This window comes from Oryctolagus cuniculus, chromosome 7, assembly GCF_051225735.1.
Source record: "Oryctolagus cuniculus isolate XC-2025 breed Fujian yellow rabbit chromosome 7, ASM5122573v1, whole genome shotgun sequence".
Classification (NCBI taxonomy): domain Eukaryota; kingdom Metazoa; phylum Chordata; class Mammalia; order Lagomorpha; family Leporidae; genus Oryctolagus; species Oryctolagus cuniculus.
The window spans coordinates 157,940,320-157,959,634 of NC_142873.1; the positions used below are offsets into that span (position 1 = coordinate 157,940,320).

The following is a 19,315-nucleotide window of genomic DNA, read 5'->3' on the forward strand; positions in this document are numbered from 1 at the left end:
AAAGATTTATTTATTATTGATTTGAAATACAGGGAGAGAGAGATCTTCCATTCATTGGTTCACTCCCCAAATGGCTACTATGCCTGGGGCAGGGCCAGGCTCAATCCAGGAGCCAAGAGCCTCTTCTCAGTCTCCTCATGGGTACAGGGGACCGAGAACTTGGAGCATCCTCCACTGCTTTCCCTGGCCATTAGCAAGGAGCTAGAACAGAAGTGGAGCCGCCGGGACTTGAACTGGCAGTCATACGGGATGCCCGCACTGCAGGCGGAGGCTTAACCTTCTGTGATGGCCCATGGTCACATCTTTTCTGTCAAACTCTTTGCTTTATCTAAGTGATAAAATTTGTTGTTATTAGGTTGTTTACACATTCTCTTCTACCTTAATTTTTTTTTAAAGGCTATTTATTTATTTGAAAGACAAAGTAACAGAGATAGAGCAAGACAGAGAGATCTCTAAGGATTCTCTCCCCGCATGGCCATATCAGGTCTGGGCCAGGCCAAAGCCAGGAGCCGGAACTCCATCCTGGTCTCCCACATGGGTGTCAGGGGCCCAGGTACTCATCATCTGCTGCCTTCCAAGGCACGTTAATAGGAAGCTGGATCCCAAGGGGAGCAGCTGGGACTTGAACTAGCACTCCAGCATGGGATGCCTAACCTGACGCACCAGAACACTAGCTCCAACCTTAATTTGGTGCTGGAGATTTACCATGGTATTTTTTTTCAACCAATATTTGGCTGTGTTCTTGTCTTTTGTGACTTCATTTTCTATTTCATTAATCTGGTCTGTTACTACTTTCCTCCTCTTTTTTCTGCTCCTTAGAAGCAGCTTGTTAGTTGACAAATTAGGTCATTAATTGTCATTCTTTCCTTTTTGCTCGTGTAATCTGTTAGGGCTGCAAATTTCACTGCAGGTACTGGTTAGCTGCATTCCAAATGGTTTTCAAATTTTATTGAAATGAGGCCGGCGCCGCGGCTCACTAGGCTAATCCTCCGCCTGCGGCGCCGGCACACCAGGTTCTAGTCCCAGTCAGGGCACCGGATTCTGTCCCGGTTGCCCCTCTTCCAGGCCAGCTCTCTGCTGTGGCCAGGGAGTGCAGTGGAGAATGGCCCAAGTCCTTGGGCCCTGCACCCCACAGGAGACCAGGAGAAGCACCTGGCTCCTGCCTTCAGATCAGCACGGTGCGCCGGCCGCAGCTCGCCAGCCGCAGCGGCCATTGGAGGGTGAACCAACAGCAAAGGAAAACCTTTCTCTCTGTCTCTCTCACTGTACACTCTGCCTGTCAAAAAAAAAAAAATTTTTTTTATTGAAATGAAATTTACACACCATAAAACTCACTCTTCTTAAATTTAAAATTCATTGATTTCTAACATAGTTGAAGAGTTGTACAGTCACCAGCAGTCTAATTTTAGAAAGTTTCCGTCACTCCTACGGGAAGACTGTTCATCTGCAGTCTTTCCCGTTCCTCCCCCATCCGTAGGTGACCAGTCTTCTACTTCTCTTCTCTATAGATTTGCCTTTTCTGTACATTTCATAAAATTTTGATCATAGAAAACGTTGTCTTCTGTGTCTGGCTTCTTTGGTGTAGCGTGTACCAGTAGTTCAGTGGACATCTTTTATTGCTGAGTGATAACAGTATTTTCGTTATTGTTCAGACGGACGTAATTTCTAACATTTGCTAGGATTTCTTCTTTCACCTTGAGTTATTCAGAAGTGGGTCTTGCGTCTGTAAAGTTGTGTCTGACATTGATCGCTGTCTTATTTGCTCTGTATCTGTGATTCCCGGCTATCTGCTGAAACTGCCTTACTGGGGTTGTCGTGATTGATTTTCATCAGCTCCTGTGCCTGAGAACCGTGCGCATTTGTGATGTCCTGCGCAGGCTTGTGCTTGAACATGGTTAGATCGACCCCACTACTTAGTGTGCTCAGGTCTTCGTGTCCTTGTTAATTTTTGTTTGCCTCATGTATCAATTACCAAGAGAACTGTGATAAAAATCTCTCTTAACCATGGTGGGTTTATTAGTTTCTCACAGTTTAGCCAATTCTGTTTTATATATTTTTGAAGGTATATTACTAGTGCATACAAATTTCAAACCATCTTTCTGGAAAATTGAATCTCTTATCATTATAAAATGACATATCATTATGAAATGATCCTTTTTATCTTGATTAATACCATAAAATTTATTTTACTTAATATAATTGCACTTGCTCTTTTTTGAAGTGTGTATCTATTTCTTTTCCTTTTACTTGATTTGTGACTTTTTGTTTCAGATGTGTCTGTTGTAAATATAATATAGCTGGATTAACTTTATTAAAAATTTATTTATTCATTTGAAAGGCAGAGTTAGAGGGGGGTGTGGAGAGAGAGAGCTCTTCATCTTCTGGTTCATTCCCCAACTGGCCACAACAGCCTGAAGCTAGGAGCTTCTTCTGAGTCTCCCATGTGGGTGCCAGGGTTATCTTATACTGCTTTCCCAGGCACATTAACAGGGAGCAGGATCAGAAGTAGGTCTCCTACCAGCGCCTATATGGGATACCAGTGTCACAGGAAGCGGCTTTATCCACTCTGCCACGCGATGCCGGCCCCTATTAGATTCTTATATACATACCAAAAAATAGTAGCATTTTGTTGATGTGATTTCACAACACACACACACAGACACACACATGCACACGCACACATGCTTTTTTTGGGAGTTTTTTCTAAAGATTTTTTTTAAGAGTTATTTTTATTTATTTGAAAGACAGTTGCAGAGAGAGGTAGAGACAGAGAGAGAGGTCTTCCATCTGCTGGTTCACATCATAGCAGAGAGCTGGATTGGAAGAGGAGCAGCCGGGACTAGAACTGGCGCCCATATGGGATGCCGGCGCTTCAGGCCAGGGCTTTAACGCACTACACCACAGCGCTGGCCCCAAGATTTATTTATTTATAAAAATAGCAGAGTGATGAAGAGAGAGGGAGAGACAGAATTTCCATCCTGTGGTTCACTGCCCAAATGGTCACAATGGCCAGGATTGGCCTGGGTCAATGTCAGGAGCCAGGAGCTTCCTCCGAGTCTCCCACATGGGTGCAGGGGCCCAAGCACTTGTGGCATCCTTCACTGCATCCCCAGGCACACCAGCAGGGAGCTGGCTCTACTTCTGAGTGGAGCCAGTGCCCGTAGTGGACACCGGAATCACAGGTGGTGGCTCAACCTGCTTTGCCACAATTCCAGCCCTCTCTGGAGTATTTTAATGCAAATTCCAGATATCACATTATTTTACCAATAAATATACTCCCACCATGTGTCCACAATACAACTAGGACACCCACAAAAGTAATAATTGGTGTTAATATTTAATACCAGTCCACAGATTGCTTGTCTCTAAAATGTTTTTTTTTTTTTTAACATTTGTTTTACGCAAATCAAAATCCTCATTTGTGCCTGGCATTTGTTTGATATATCTAATTCTTTTTCTCTGTATTTCCCTGTTCCCTCCACTGTTTTTCTTCATGTCTTACTTTTGTGTAAGAACGAGGTCACGTGTTCTTTCAAATTTCCCATCCTGGATTTGGCTGATTGTATTTGTTTCCTCAGTGTCTTAACTTCCTGTTAACTGGTTGCGTTTCCAGACTTGATTAGATTTAGATTCAGATTCTTTTTTCTTTTTTTGACAGAAAATACTGAATAGATGGCACTGTAGGCATCCTGTTTCAGCCTTTAGTAAGCACGTGTGTTCTAGATGGTCCCCTGCTGGCGGCTTGGGTGCTGTAACCCTGACCCAGCCATTGAGTTCCCCACCAGCCCAATAACTGTTTTTGTGTTCATTGATGGTGGTTTTCTAGATCCATTATTTGTTTAGGGACTGCACAGTGGTGATTTTTCTAATTGTATTATTATTTCTGGATTTGTTAGCTAGAAGTCATCTATAAAGCGCTTTATGAAATCAACTCTTTAGTTAACTTGAAGTGTAGATTATACAGGAAGGGCAGAACAAATGCATGATTCTTTGCCTTAATCAGTTTATCAGTTTTTCAGATAGTGAGTTGTCACTAGCCACCTTTCAGAGGTGCTCCAAACAGCACCGTTCCTCACCTGCCTTTCTTCACCGTGAATTCATAGACTTTTTAGCATTTTTTTAAATTAATAGAACTCAGAGTTCTGGACACACACACACTCCGTCTTCCTGTTCACTGCAGGCACTGTTGTTTTTCACAGTCTCATTATCCCAGTGGACTTCGCTGTTGTCTCCTTTTTACATAGCCCAGGAGACTTTGTGATTGCTTTCTTGCTTTCTGGCAGAAAAAGTGATACTCTAAGCTTATTATGGACATTTCCCTCAAGCCTGGGCATAGCCACTTCCAAGGAGCTCTGGTTTCATTTAGTGAAAATACATATAATGTAGGCAGTCGTCGCTTAGCAACGAGATGCATTCTGAGAACCGTTTCGTTGGTGGTTTTGTTGTTGCTAACGTCATGGAGTGCACGTTCACAGGCAGGGGCTGTGTTGCCGGGATGAGCAGTCTCAAGGGACCCCCTTTCGGTATGCAGTCCACAGATGACCAGTGCATCGGTACATGGGGCACAGCTGCATGCACTCTGTGTACACATGAATAATAGATGGCCAATATTCGCATCAGCAGTAGGATTATTTAATCTAGTTTAAGACTTTTTTTTTCCAATTTTTGTTGTTCTTAGATGCATCCCATGAGGGATGTGTAGCTCACATGCTGTGTTTAAAGTCAATTGAAATTATTTTTCTCTGAGTTTGCAGCCAGCTTGGTTAATAAACTCATTTGTTCTGGTTTATTCTCAATATTTAGACTGTCATTTGAGTGTTTTAGAATTTGATTTGTATTTTAGTTAAGTAAAACATTAAAATGGTTCCAGGGTCAATACTGTAAACAGTGCATACCCAGCAGTAGTGTGAACAGGGCATACCCAGCAGTACTGTGAACAGTGCATACCCAGCAGTAGTGTGAACAGTGCATACCCAGCAGTACTGTGAACGGTGCATACCCAGCAGTACTTTGAACAGTGCATACCCAGCAGTACTGTGAACAGTGCGTACCCAGCAGTAGTGTGAACAGGGCATACCCAGCAGTAGTGTGAACAGGGCATACCCAGCAGTAGTGTGAACGGTTCATACCCAGCAGTAGTGTGAATAGGGCATACCCAGCAGTACTGTGAACAGTGTATACCCAGCAGTACTGTGAACAGTGTATACCCAGCAGTACTGTGAACAGTGCATACCCAGCAGTACTGTGAACAGTGCATACCCAGCAGTACTGTGAACAGTGCATACCCAGCAGTACTGTGAACAGGGCATACCCAGCAGTACTGTGAACAGGGCATACCCAGCAGTAGTGTGAACAGGGCATACCCAGCAGTACTGTGAACAGGGCATACCCAACAATACTGTAAACAGTGTATACCCAGCAGTAGTGTGAACAGGGCATACCCAGCAGTAGTGTGAACAGGGCATACCCAGCAGTACTGTGAACAGTGCATACCCAACAATACTGTGAACAGTGCATACCCAGCAGTACTGTGAACAGGGCATATCCAGCAGTAGTGTGAACAGGGCATACCCAGCAAGGTCGAGCTTCTGTGCTCATCTTTACGCCTTCTTCCTGTGTGATTTCCATGCTGTTGTGATGAATTGTCACATTTCTTGGCTTAAAATAACACTGTTGCACTACCTTGCAGCACAGTTCTCAGCAGACTAAATCTCCATGTTGCTGGCTGGAAGCCCTGGGGGAGAATCTGTGTCTTTGCTTCTTCTAGTTTCTAGAGGCTGCCTGCATTCTGGCCCCTTCCTCCACCTGCCGTCTTCAGCATCAGCCACGGTGCCGCCTCTGAAGCTTCTTCCTGCTGAGTGTCCGTGCCTATGTCTCCAGCCCCTGCCAGTGGCATTCCTGTTTTGTTGAGTCTTTTGTGCACTCATCACTTACTTCCTTTTCTGTACTTGATCAGCTTCACTTTTTTAAATTTAATTTTTAAAAATTTATGTCAAAGGCAGAGAGATAAAGACAGACATAGAGAAGGCTTCCATCCACTGGTTTATTCCCCAAATGCACACACTATTCAGAATTAGGCCAGGCTAAAGCCAGGAGACAGGAATACAATTTAGGTCTCCCATGTAGGTGGCAGGAACCCAGTTACCTGAGCTGTTACTATTGTCTCCCAGCATTTGTTTTAGTGGAAGCTGCAATGAGAAGCCAAAGCCAGGAACCAAAACCATATTGTGACATGGAATGTGGGCATCTTAACTTTAAAGACAGCCCAAGTGTTTGGGCCTTACACCCATATGGGAGACACGGATGGAGTTCCAGGCTGCTGGATTCAGCCTGGCCCAGCTCTGGCCATTGCAACCATTTGGGGAGTGAACCAGCAGATGGAAGATGGATCTATCTCTCTCTCTCCCCACTCCCCCCAACTCTGCCTTTCAAATAAATAAATAAAAGAAAAACGTAAAAATAAAAGAAATAAAGTACTGCTGTTTAGGGGCAGGTATTTGGCCTAGAAATTAAGCTAAGACCATATCAGAGTGCCTGGATTCAGGTCCTAGCTTCACTCCCAATTCAAGGTTCCTGTCAGACCTTGGGAGTTAGCAGATGATAGCTCAAATTCTTGGGTCCCTGCCACCCATGTGGGAGACTTGAATTAAGTTCCTGGCTTCAATTCAGGTCTCCCAAATAAGGGCAGGAACTCAAGTACTTGAGTCTTCTGCTGTCTCCCCCAGGGCACTCATCAGGAGGAAGCTGGAACCAGAAGCAGTGCCAGAGCTCACACCAGGCACTGCAGTGTGGGACGTGGGCATCCCAGGCAACACCTTGGCTGCTGCACCAAAGGCCTGTGCTGGCTCAGTTTCTTAGAGATAGACTTAATTAAGACCTAACTGATTGAGTTAATTACTATAAACGTGCTGCGATGCTCTTAGTCAAGAGTTACTGCATTTGTTCTAGAAAGGGAATGTGGGTGCTGATTCATATCCCAGCTGCTCCAGAAGACGTGTTCCTGCTGTGGCCTGGGGAAGCGGCAGAAGATGGCCCGACTGGGCTCCTGCACCCGCGTGGGAGACCCTGGTGAAGCTTCTGGCTTCAGCCTGGCCCAGCCCTGGCCATTGTGGCCATCTAGGGGGCAGATGGAAGATCTCTCTATTTCTCCCTCCGTCTCTGTAATTCTTTCAAATAAATAAATAAATATTTTTTTTAAAAAATGAATAGTAATGAGATAGCACCAAGTCAACAAAAGGTTTGCTTATAGTTGATTAAAAATTTCACGTCCATTTAAAAATTTTTAGTGACTCCAGAAATCTTTTAATGATAATTAACTCACTGAGCATTGAACAGTATTCATGTCGCTGTCATAGTGATTTGCATTTGTTTTCCCCTTTAACCCTCTAACCCTCGTGAAGTAAGTCCTGTGATCTCCTCCTTCCCACTGAAGAGCCTAGGCCAAGGAAGGTTAAGGGGAGGTTGCAAAGCTGACACTTGGTAGAGTGGCTCACATCAGCTGGTCTGTCCCAGCCTATCTGAGGTACAGGAAGTGGCTAGCCTGGTGTGCAAAGCTCCCACCCTCGTCACCACTGCAGGTTTCCAGTCTAAGGCTTTGAAAGCTGCTCTCGGTAGGTGGGTAGTGTGGAAGCTGATTCCATAGCTGTCTTTATTCGCTCACGTGGATTTAGGGTGAGCACAGGACCTTGGCAGCCCTCGTGGTACTAACTGCTGTCCTCTGCTGTGTTTCAGTTTCTGTTCCAGCAGCTGGGAATGCTGGTGTCCTTTGTGAAGAGCCACATCAGACCGTACATGGATGAAATCGTCACCCTCATGAGAGTGAGTCGATGCAGGTGCTCTGGCCTGCTCATCCACACAGGGGCTGGGGAAGCCCAGACACAAGGCTGGGGAACGTGGACCGTTTTCCATGGATCATTGTGGAGCTGGTACAGCCCAAGGATAGACAGTGGCGTGTGGTAGCCCCCTGGATTTTGAGGGGCATGAGAAGCTGTGGCTCCCAGCTCCTAGGTGCAGAGCATGGGGTGTGACGTCTGAGGAGGAAGCCTGGAGTAATTGTTCTGCCAGAAGTAGACTCTCGAGTAATGTGCCTCGGACGCAACGAACTTTGCTGTCACGGCAGCACTTCCGTTCCCACAGAGCCCTCTTCCCTACTGCCCGCGGAAGCGTGGCCTGAAGAGCGGCTGGCTTGTGCTTCTCTAGGACTGGGAACAAGGTGGTGCTTGCCCTGCTAGCCCTGCAGGCGTCCCCGTCACCTTGTAGCTGCAGGAGCGTGTGCAAAAAGGCTCCAGGCCCTGGATCCTTTTTTTTTTTTTTTTTAAGATTTAAGTATTTGAAAGAGTTACAGAGAGGCAGAGAGAGGTCTTCCATCACTGGTTCACTCCCCAAATGGCCACAATGGCCAGAGCTGAGCCGATCCAAAGCCAGGAGCAAGGAATTTCTTCCATGTTTCCCATGTGGGTGCAGAGGCCCAAGGACTTGAGCCCTCTTCCATGGCTTTCCCAGGCCATAGCAGGGAGCTGAATTGGAAGTGGAGCAGTCGGGACTCGAACCGGTACCCATATGGAATGCTGGCACTGCAGTCCGGGGCTTTAACCTGCTGTACCGCAGTGCTGGCCCCAGGTCCCTGGATTTTATAGCATGCAGTAGGCAGGTGCCAGAAGCCACCCCGCTGGTGGCATCATTGTTTTCTCTACCGTTCTAAATCACTTAAACGTCTGTGTTGGGAGGGCCGCTTCGTAGCGAGAACTTTGTCCTCAGAGCTGGAAGATGAATTCTCCCCCACCCCAGACCCTTGCAGGTAGCTTGGAGGGTGCAGCAGGCCCGAGTCAGAATGGCTGGCTTCCCAGATGGGGCATCCCAGCCCCTGGGCCTAGGGCAGAAGGCTCTGATGTGTGTGACTCTGGGCAGCTCTGTTCCTGCTCCTTCCACAGACGTGTCTGTGCAGGGCAGAGCTGGGCAGACTGCTGCACTGTCAGGTGCATGGCCTCAGTGGGAGGAGGCTGAGGGTGAGGCAGGGTACTTGTGGTAGGGAAGGAAGTAGTCTGTGACTTGCTCCCAAGAGAGACATCCAACTGAGTGCCAGGATTTGAGACAGGGAGCCTCGTATCCCTGCAAGGTGCAGCTCCCCTCTCATCCCACACAAAGGTGTGACGGGGCCCCTCTGGGAAAAGGATCGTCCTTGTGAACGGTGGTCCAGAGCCACGCACGGCAGGCAGGTGCTGCGTTCTTCCAGGAGAGAAACTCCTGTGAGGAGCTGTGCTCATGCAGTCGGGAGGGAGCTGAGCTTTCTCTCAGGAAGGCAGAGTGTGCTACAAGTGAGTGAAATCCGACAAGCTGTGGGGGCCATCAAATCTATGGGGCCTCTTGCAATGCTTTTCAAGTTGAAGTTGTGGTGTAGCGGGTAAAGCCACCGCCTGCAGTACTGGCATCCCATATGGGTGCTGGTTGGAAACCTGGCTGCTCCACTTCTGATCCAGCTCTCTGCTATGGCCTGGGAAGCAGTAGAAGATGGCCCAGGTGCTTGGGCCTCTGCACAGGAGACCTGGAAGAAGCTCCTGGCTTCTAGTTTTAGATCAGCCCAGCTGTTTCCATTGTAGCTATTCGGGGAGTGAACCAGCAGGAAGATCTCTCTCCTTGCCTCTACCTCTGCCTCTCTGTAACTCTGCCTTTCAAATAAATAAATCTTTTTAAAAAAATGGCAGCTTTTCCTAGTATTGAAGCTTGGGCCAGTTTGCTTAGCAATACCTGGGCAGGATCTGTGGCCAATGGGCCAAGGTTTGTTTTGGTAACTTCTGTGGAATATAATTGTTTAAGTGTAGAAGAGTGCTCAATTGGGGGCCGGCATTGTGGTGTGGCCAGTAAAGCTGTGATGCTGGCATCCTATATGGGCACTGGTTCAAGTCCTGGCTGCTCCACATCTGATCTAGCTCCCTGTTAATGGCCTGGAAAAGCAGCAGAAGATGGTCCAAGTGCTTGGGCTCCTGCCCCCTGCTTCCCACACGGGAGACCCAGAAGAAGCTCCTGGCTCCTGGGTTTGACCTGGCCCAGCCCCTGGCCAGTGTGGCCATCTGGGGAGTGAAACAGAGGGTAGAATATCTCTGTCTCTCTTTCTCTCTCTCTGTCTCATCTGTCTGTACCTCTCTGTAACTTTCAAGTAAATAAATGAATCTTTAGAAGAAAGAAAAAGTGTTCATTTAGTGGCACTATATGGGCCTAATAGAGTTTTGGGGACAGGGGACAGAGGTCAGATACCTCCTAGCAAAGTCTGAATCCAGAACGGGCAGAAATCTCACCAGCACCAGAGTTGCCCTCTGGCAGATCAGGTGGTAAGAAAGTAAAGTGTCCACAGGGGACCACTTCAGAGCCCTTAGAACGAGGAAGTTGTTCATTGTGTTAATGTGTGTCTGAGTGGCCGGAATATTCCAGGTGCTCTGTTAGATTCTGTGGAGACAGAGATGAGACATGAGGTTCCTTTAAATAGCCTTTGAACAGCCTACAGCTTTGTAGAGGAAAGGTGACGAGGCAAAGTATTGCAGGTGCTGGGAAGGGGTAGTGTAGGGCACCCAACAGCCTTCAAGGAAGTGAGGCTTGAGCCAGGGCCAGAACTGACCGGGCCTAGCTGAGCAGGAAATGGGGCTCAGGCAGGAGACACAGCAGGAGCAGAGCCAGCAAAGTGGGGGAGCCTGCTGTGTCTTAGGAAGCTCGCGTTCATTGGTTCCGTGTGGCCAGGACAGGCTGCCCAAGCCCTGTGAGAGGAAGGTGGGAGAAGTCGGGGCTGACCGTGCCCACTGCGTTTGTGTCATTTTAGCCTTCTCAGCTCCTTGGTTCCTGTTTCAGCAGATGAGCGCCTGACTCTGGCCCCTTGTCCCTCCCTTCTTTGTAGGAATTCTGGGTCATGAACACCCCGATCCAGAGCACCATCATTCTGCTTATTGAGCAAATTGTGGTTGCTCTTGGGGGTGAATTCAAGCTCTACCTGCCCCAGCTCATCCCGCACATGCTGCGTGTCTTCATGCATGACAACAGCCAAGGCCGCATCGTCTCCATCAAGGTGAGTAGCCCAGGACGTCCTCTGAGAGATTCCCGGCTTCCCTCAACATGCCCGGGTGATTAACCAGGGAGCGAGACCCCATTTTGACAAGTTGATCCCTGCTGCACGAGGTTAAATTCCGAGAATACCGAGACCTGGTGCTTGTGATGTGCAGTTCACAGGAAGTTCGCGATCCTCTCCTGATCTCGTGCAGTGGATTATTCTTGTTTTATCCCAGACCAGTTTTCTGTATTAGCCAGCAACGGATCCTCTATTTGTTGAAATGGGCAGAGAGAAGGCAATCTTACGTAAATAAATAAAGTAGAAGGGGACGAGGGCTACCAAAGAAGGTAGCTCAAAGCCACTCGATCAAGAGTTCTCAGACTCCTCGCCGGACCTTGAATTACCCATGCCACTGCGCCTCCCTGGTCCTTAGATCCCGAAGCCTGGCCGCGTGTGCCCATCACTCTGCTTCTGTCTTGCAGCTGTTGGCTGCGATCCAGTTGTTCGGGGCCAATCTGGACGATTACCTGCATCTGCTGCTGCCTCCTATAGTGAAGCTGTTTGATGCTCCGGAAGTCCCACTGGCCTCTCGGAAGTAAGCACTGCTCTTGGGACTCACCGTCGTTACGTAGTCGGGTGCCTAGGCTGTCTTCCTAACTTGGTATTCCCACTCCCATTGCTTTAGTCTGGAATTACTCCAGGTTTTTGGAAATCTTAACTGTCCCTGTCCCACTGGAAAATGTACTGGACCCACGCCACCCAAAATACCTCAGGAGCCATTCCTGCAGTGCCCTTCCCCCACCTAGGAGCGGTGGTTGGCTGTGTCACATGTCGGCACTTGTTGCAGGGCAGCCTTGGAGACGGTGGACCGCCTGACAGAGTCCCTGGACTTCACCGACTATGCCTCCCGCATCATCCACCCGATTGTCCGAACGCTGGACCAGAGCCCCGATCTGCGTTCCACAGCCATGGACACGTTGTCCTCACTTGTCTTCCAGCTGGGGAAGAAGGTAAGACATGATCCTGCACACACATACTCTTCTGCCTTGTTTGGGAAGAAAGCTGCGCGTTTCTCCATTGGTCAGTCAGTAGGCCTCAACTGCTGTTACTTGCTTTTTGTCCCCCCCTTAATTTGTTATCTCTGTGGGTAAGTGCTCTCCTAGGGATAACATAGGCAACAGAATGAAGTCCTTGCTCTCAGAGCTTACCTTCCAATGAAGCAAAGCAAAGAAGCATTCCTCGTCTCATAGCATGATGGGTGCTGGGTGCTGGGGTGCAGCAGCATGGGGTGCCTGCATCCCCGGTCAGAGTGCTGGCTCGGGTCCCAGCTCCTCTGCTTCTGATTCACCTCCCAGCTAATTTGCCTGGAAAGGCAGCAAATGATGGCCAACATACTTGGATTCCTGCCCCCACATGGAGTTCCAGGCTCCTGGCGTTAACGTGGCCGAGGCCTGGCTGTTGCAGGAGCATCTGAGGAGCAGACTAGCAGATGGAATCTCACTCTGTCTCTCCCTCTCTCACTGTCACTCTGCCTTTCAAATAGATTGTTAAGTGCATCTTAAATTTAAAAAAATGATGGGTAGAAGTGGAGAGCAATGGTGTTCATTTAGGATGAACCAGAAATACTTCTCGGATGAGCTGACAACTTGAGCAAAGACGTAAATGCAGCGAAGCCCCGTCCCCAGAGAGTGAGATGCAGACCGAAGGAAGAGCAGATGCAGAGGTGGAGACTGCGGCCTGTGGGAAGACGTCCAGGCCAGAAGAGGGCAGAGCAGTGGCCTTGGTTGAGCCAAGGGAAAGGTGCTTGGAGCTAAAGTCTCAGAGACAAGATGGGGTGGGAACTTCCTCTGGTAGGCCAGGGCTCTCAAGTGGGACCTTAGGGCTAGTTTTGCAGCACAGTGGGTCAAGCCACCACCTGCAGTGCCGGCATCCTATGTGAGTGCCAGTTTGAGTCCCAGCTGCTCTGCTCCTGACCTCCCTGATAATGTATCTGAAAAAGCAGCACAAGATGGCCAAATACTTTGGCCCCTGCCACCCATGTGGGAGACCCAGATGGAGTTCCTGGCTCTTTCTTTTGGCTTAGCCCAGCCCCAGCTGTTGCAGCCATCTGGGTAGCAAACCAGCAGATGGAAGATCTCTTGCTGTTTGCCTCTTTGTCTCTTTCTTTAACTCTGCCTTTCAAATAATAAATAAGCCTTTAAAACAGAAAAAAATTGTGACTCCTGATCAAGCAAGATCAGTGGCTGCAAAATCTCGGGCCTTACCTCAGACCTGCTAGATCAGAAACAGGAGGTGAACTCAGCCAGCTTCACAGGCCTCTAGATGAGTCTGATGCCCACTAAAAAATACAGCTCACTTTGTAGGCCACTGTAAGTGCTGTGACCTTTGCCCTGACCAAGACTGGAAGGGTTTGGAGGATTTGAAACATGGAAAATTATCGGGCTTAGTATTTTTAAGGGGTAACTCTCCATGCTGTGTGGAGGAGTAGGCCGTGATGGCAGAAGTGGAAGCAGAGACCTGTTAAAGGCACCAGCTGGTGGAATATGATGGGGACTTGGACTAGGATTGTAAGCAGAGGGTGCAGGATGCCTCAGAATTCCACAAAGCAAACCAGCAATCTAGAATGAACACCAGTGGCGTCGACGTGGTGGTGCTCTCTTCTCTACTTTGCGCTTCCCAGAGTAGTGGTTTCTGAGCCCTCCTTCCTCTTGTTGCAGTACCAGATTTTCATTCCAATGGTGAATAAGGTCCTGGCGCGGCACCGGATCAGCCATCAGCGCTACGATGTGCTCATCTGCAGAATCCTCAAGGTGAGCTGCTCCTCCTCCTCTCGAGCGTCCCGTCGGCTCCGGGCTGGTGTTCTGGTCGTTGCAGCTGTGCCGTGTGTCTGGCTCTTTGGTTCTGAGTGAGGATTGGCCATTTCTTCCTGTCCGGAGTTTTTCAGCTTTGTAGGCGTGGTCTGTTGCTTCCACTCGGCGCAGCCTGGAGGCAGCTGCACACACACACACACAAACGCATCTGGCCGTGTGCCAGCACCACTTCATCTATGGACCTGAAGTCTGATTCTCTGGAACTTTGATATATTGTGAAATATTAATCATCTGTTGATTTTTTTCAACCATTTTAAATTAAAAACATTCTCTTGGTTCCCACAAGAACAGGAGGTGGCCCGTTTGCCCTCTTTGCCCTGACAGCTTCATCACTTTTAGCGTTGGTCACAGCTCGTTCACCTTTGCCAGTTGCGTGGTTGCATGCTCCACCTACTAAGGCAGTGCTTGTCACTGTCCTGGAGTGGCCGGCGGGGACTGGTGTGCAGTGGGGAATTCACCCACCTGTGGCTTCTGCATGCAGCTTTTCCTGCTTGGTGAAAGCCCAGCTCTTCCAGAGGCTCTGAGCGTCCCCAGGCCATGCATGTTTCCAAAGTGAGGGCTTCTAGTAGTTACAGGAGTTTTCTGTAACTCTCTGCACTCAGGGGTACACCCTTGCTGATGAAGAGGAGGACCCCTTGATTTATCAACATCGAATGTTGAGGAGTGGCCAAGGGGATGCATTGGCCAGTGGACCAGTAGAAACAGGACCCATGAAGAAGCTGCATGTCAGCACCATCAACCTGCAAAAGGCAAGTCCATTGTTACCAGGGGTTTGGGAAGGGGAGCTCCGCTGTTCTCTCTTGTTCAAAAATTTTCAGCCCTTACTGTATTCCATATAAATCCACCAAAAATCAGCCCTAGCGTTTTCCCCACAAATGTTGATACTGTGAATTCAGGTAATTTTGAATTTCTCCTAATTGTGTTTTTTCTTAGATAGAGGAAAACAAAACTCAAACAGAGTGTGCTGTTGTGTTTCTTTGAAACTTTGGTAGTAAAACCTTTAGTTGCAAATGACATTTTCATTCACGTGCACACAGCAGAGCCAGTGAGCCCCCTGGTGAGCTCTGCCACTGCTGTAGGCTCTTCAAAGCAGTGCTTTCCAAAATTCTCCTACTCATTCGGCCAGCCAGTTGCTACGAATCTTGTTAAGATGCTTGATCGTCCATCTGCTAGTTCATTCTCCAAATGACCAAAAGAGGCAGGGCTGGGCCACGCTGAAGCCAGGAGCCAGGAGCTTCATCCTGGCTTCTCACATAGGTGGCAGGGAACCAAGTACCTAGGTCATTATCCATTACTCTCCCAGGCACGTTAACAGGAAGGTGGATTGGAAGCAGAGCAGCCGGACTTGAACTGGCATTCTGAAACGGGGTGCTTGTGGGGCAAGCAGTGGCCACTAAAATGCTCTTTCTGATTATAGGCCTGGTACTCTGAATTTTAAAAAATATTTGTTTGGGGCCGACGCTGTGGCGCAGTGGTTTAATGCCCTGGCCTAAAGCGCCAGCAACCCATATGGGCGCCGATTCAAGACCCGGCTGCTCCACTTCCGATCCAGCTCTCTGCTGTGGCCTGGGAAAGCAGTGGAAGATGGCCCAAGTCTTTGGGCCCCTGCACCCACATGGGAGACCTGGAAGAAGCTCCTGGCTCCTGGCTTCAGACTGGCACAGCTCTGGTCATTGCGGCCAATTGGGGGGTGAACCAGCAGATGGAAGACCTCCCCCCCTTCCTCTCTCTTCCTCTGTTCTTCTCTTCCTCTCCCCCTCTCTCCCTCTCTCTTTCTCCTTCTCTCCCTATCTCTCTCTCTCTCTCCCTCTCTCCCTCTCTCTGCCTCTCCTCTCTGTGTAACTCTGACTTTCAAATATATAAATAAATCTTTAAAATATATATTTGTTTATTTAATTATTTGAAAGACAGAGTGAGAGAGAGAGATCTTCCATCTGTTGGTTCATTGCTCAAATGGCCACAATGAAGCCAGAAGCCTGGAACTCCATCCAGGTCTCCCATGTGGGTGGTGAGGGCCTAAGCACTTGGGCCATCCTTTGCTGCTTTCCCAGGCACATTAACAGGATGCTGGATCGGAATTAGAGCGGTTGGGACTAGAACCGCTGGCATGTGGGATGCCAGCATTGCAGGCAGCAGTTTAGCCCGCTGTGTGACAACGCCAGCCCTGATATTCTGCATTTCTAACTAGTTCTCAGGTAATGTGCTGCTGGTCCCGGGACCACACTGTGAGAAGCAAGGTTTTAGGTTTTTGTAAGTAAGCAGTGAAGTATCTCTGCTGACTGAAACCTGGGCTCGTCTCCTGTCTGACACCAGCCATGCACCTGAGACAGACAGTCGCCTCTAGTGAATCTAGACAGGACAATCAGTCACTTCACTGACTTCTAAGTACATTTATCAGGTTGTTTATTTTCCACACTTATGTTACCCTTTAGTGCTTCTAATGACTGAGCACCTCCCAGTTTGGGTCCCAGCTTGGGGTTAATCTTCATTTATTCATGACTGACTCATGACAGCTGCCTTTCCTGTCACTGGATAGAGGTAGAGGACTGGGCAGTACTGTCCCACCTGACCTGTTTTCTTTTGCCAGGCCCATAATACCCTGAACACAGCCGTGTGTGTGTGTGTGCCCACACATGCGTGCCCACATACACGCTCACACCCAGTGCCAGAACATGAGAGGTTTGTCACTGACTGTTGTGTCAACAGTCTTTACCCACAGGAGAGTGGTAGCCCGGTGACCACTACTAGGAGCTGTTTGCTGAGCTAGAAGTGATGGACTGACTGTCTTGGGTCAGGAGTGATGGTGCTTTTCCTCTGGGGATTCCCTAACTGCCAATCTGAGACTTCGGGAGGAGGGACAAGGTCCCAGTCACCTGGCACTCCCCGGCAGTCACGGAGGCCACCCTGCTGCCACCTCACATCGAGTGAGGGCCCGGGGCAGGAGGCCAGAGGCATATTTCCACCCAGATGTTTTCAGCCAGTGTGGGTTCAGGATGTCCTTCCAAACAGGCAGCTGGCCACCCTGCTTGGAAGCTTTGTTCTCTTATTTTAGGAACTTCCCCAGGAGTCTAGTTTGCATCCAGGAAGTTTTGCTTCCTACCCAGGACGTGGAAAAATAAGCACAAACCTCACCCAGCAGACGCTCACCTGAGGGAACAGGTCAAGTGTAAAAATCCACGCCAAAATCCCCACAGCTGACTCTTGGATCTGTTTCATCTGAGAGTGAAGTGTGCTTTTGTGTGATCATGCAGTGATAATTGCTGTGTTTACTGGTTGTAACCAGCTTTCAGAATCACAGTTTTCCACTCAGTACATGTTCTGGTAGCTTTGCTAATAGAGGATCTACGTGGTCCAAAAAGCATGGAAACCACTTATATGACTTTCCACTGTTGCCTGTGGGGATTACAGGCCTGGGGAGCCGCCAGGAGGGTCTCCAAAGACGACTGGCTGGAGTGGCTGCGGCGGCTGAGCCTGGAGCTGCTGAAGGACTCCTCGTCCCCCTCCCTGCGCTCGTGCTGGGCCCTGGCGCAGGCCTACAACCCGATGGCCAGGTACGGCATGTCAGGCCCTCCCCCTGGCTGTTGGTGAGGTTGGAGAGGATCAGCACAGAGAAGAGGATACATAGGAATTAGTTTTTGTTAGAGGTGATAGTAAAACGTTTGTATTTTTAATTCTGCTAACTCATGGGACAACAGAAAAAGACAGATAAAGCAAGCTCATGTTATAGGAAAAAATCCATCTTAAACTTGGCGCCATAGTGGACTACAAATAAGTTCTTTTCCTTCACAGACTTAGGTCCAAAACTTTAATTACAGTCATTTACAACTCTGAAAACAGCTGTGTAATACAGGGTGTACATTCCTGATCAGAATCCAAAATGCTCCAAAATTTGAAACTTCTTGAGCCACTGGCAGATGCTACAAGTGGGAAGTTCTGCACGTGACCCCAAATGACTGGTCAAGATGCAGGTGCACTAAAGCACTGCATAAATCAACTTCAGACTGTGTGTGTCAGGCGTACAGAAAGTGTCAGTGCTTAGACTTGGGGTCCCTTCCCTTAGATGTATCAGGCGTACAGAAAGTGTCAGTGCGTTTTGTACTTAGACTTGGCGTCCCTTCCCTTAGATGTCTCATTTTGTATGGTCCATGTATTTGAAAAAACAAACAAAATATCCAAATTCTGAAACACTTTTGATGACAAGCATTTCAGATAAGGGATCCACAATGCGTAATTCAAAGTAACCAATTCTAGTAATAATGACATTCTAATCATTGCTGTATAACAAATACCACAAAACTTAGTGGTCTAAAATAGCAGTTATGTATTTTGCTGCTGAATCTGCGACTTGGGAGGACCTCCCTCGGCGAGGGTGGAGGTGGGCTCGCTAGCATGTCTGGCGAGTTGGGCTGTCCATCAGCCGGGAGCCCCACTGGGGCCGAAGCCTTGCTCCCTCTCTGGAGGACGCGCTGCTCCGGGAGTTTCACAGACGTTCTCACAGTGGTGGCTGAGTGCAGGAGGGAGCGCTCCAGGAGATGGAGGCGGGGCGCGTGGTCTTCCTGTGGCAGCCTTGGAAGTCACATCATTGTCTCGTTCAAGGCAGTCACAGGGCCCCTCAGGCTCAAAGGAGCGAAGCGGGAGCTGAAGAGCGTATGGAACAGGTGGTGCTGTTGGAGCCATCTGTGGAAGTGAGACTCTGTCATAGAAGTGTCATTCTAAAGAGTCAGTCTCTTAACAGGCCATTAAAGATGTGCTTAATAAAATGCGTGATGCCTGTGATGGACTCATAATGGAAGTGAACAAAACAGGAGGAGTAAATATGTGATTTCAGCTTTTAGGAAATATGTGCATAGATAAAGACTAGAAAGTTACAGCAGTGGCTATTTATCTTTAATAGTAAGGTGAGAAGTGATTATTTTCTCTTTATCCTTTTCTCTGTTTTTCAGATTTTTCTATATTTACTCTTTGTAATGAAACATAAAATGGTGATTTAGTTAACAAGCAGCTCTTCTCATTGGCAAAATATAAAAATACAGTGCTCTGGTTTCACTTCTACCAGCACAGCCGGTTTGCTGTGTGCGTTTAGCAGGAGTAGAGTTGGTCTCTAAGACTGTTGTTTCGATGCCATTTTTTTGGTTCCTCATTCCTTTCCACTTTATTTTATAAATGTGTAAGAATTTTTTTTTGAGCGATGTAGACAGAGTTGCCTTCTGCTGGTTCACTCCAAATGCCCACAACAACCGGGGTGTGGCCGGGACCCGAGATGGAACACAACCGCGTGTCCCGTGTGGGTGGCAGGGAACCAGTCTCTTGAGCCAGCACCTGTGGACTCCCAGGGTCCACACTGGCAGGAAGCTGGAGTCAGAAGCTGGGTCTGGGAATAGAACCCCGGCACCCCGGTGTGGGACCCGGTGAC

General features: G+C 48.4%; 1 protein-coding gene across 3 annotated transcripts in view; it reads left to right on the top strand.

The window, feature by feature from the left end:
- MTOR (mechanistic target of rapamycin kinase) overlaps positions 1-19,315 on the top strand; it is a 133,305-nt gene that overhangs the window by 32,270 nt on the left and 81,720 nt on the right. For all 3 annotated transcript variants that reach the window (XM_008251668.5, XM_089299316.1, XM_002723353.6), the window contains exons 20-26: positions 7,732-7,818; positions 10,883-11,050; positions 11,515-11,627; positions 11,880-12,042; positions 13,750-13,842; positions 14,505-14,651; positions 17,311-17,453. In XM_008251668.5, coding sequence (XP_008249890.1) covers positions 7,732-7,818; positions 10,883-11,050; positions 11,515-11,627; positions 11,880-12,042; positions 13,750-13,842; positions 14,505-14,651; positions 17,311-17,453 — 914 coding nt within the window. The remainder of the gene's footprint in view (positions 1-7,731; positions 7,819-10,882; positions 11,051-11,514; positions 11,628-11,879; positions 12,043-13,749; positions 13,843-14,504; positions 14,652-17,310; positions 17,454-19,315) is intronic.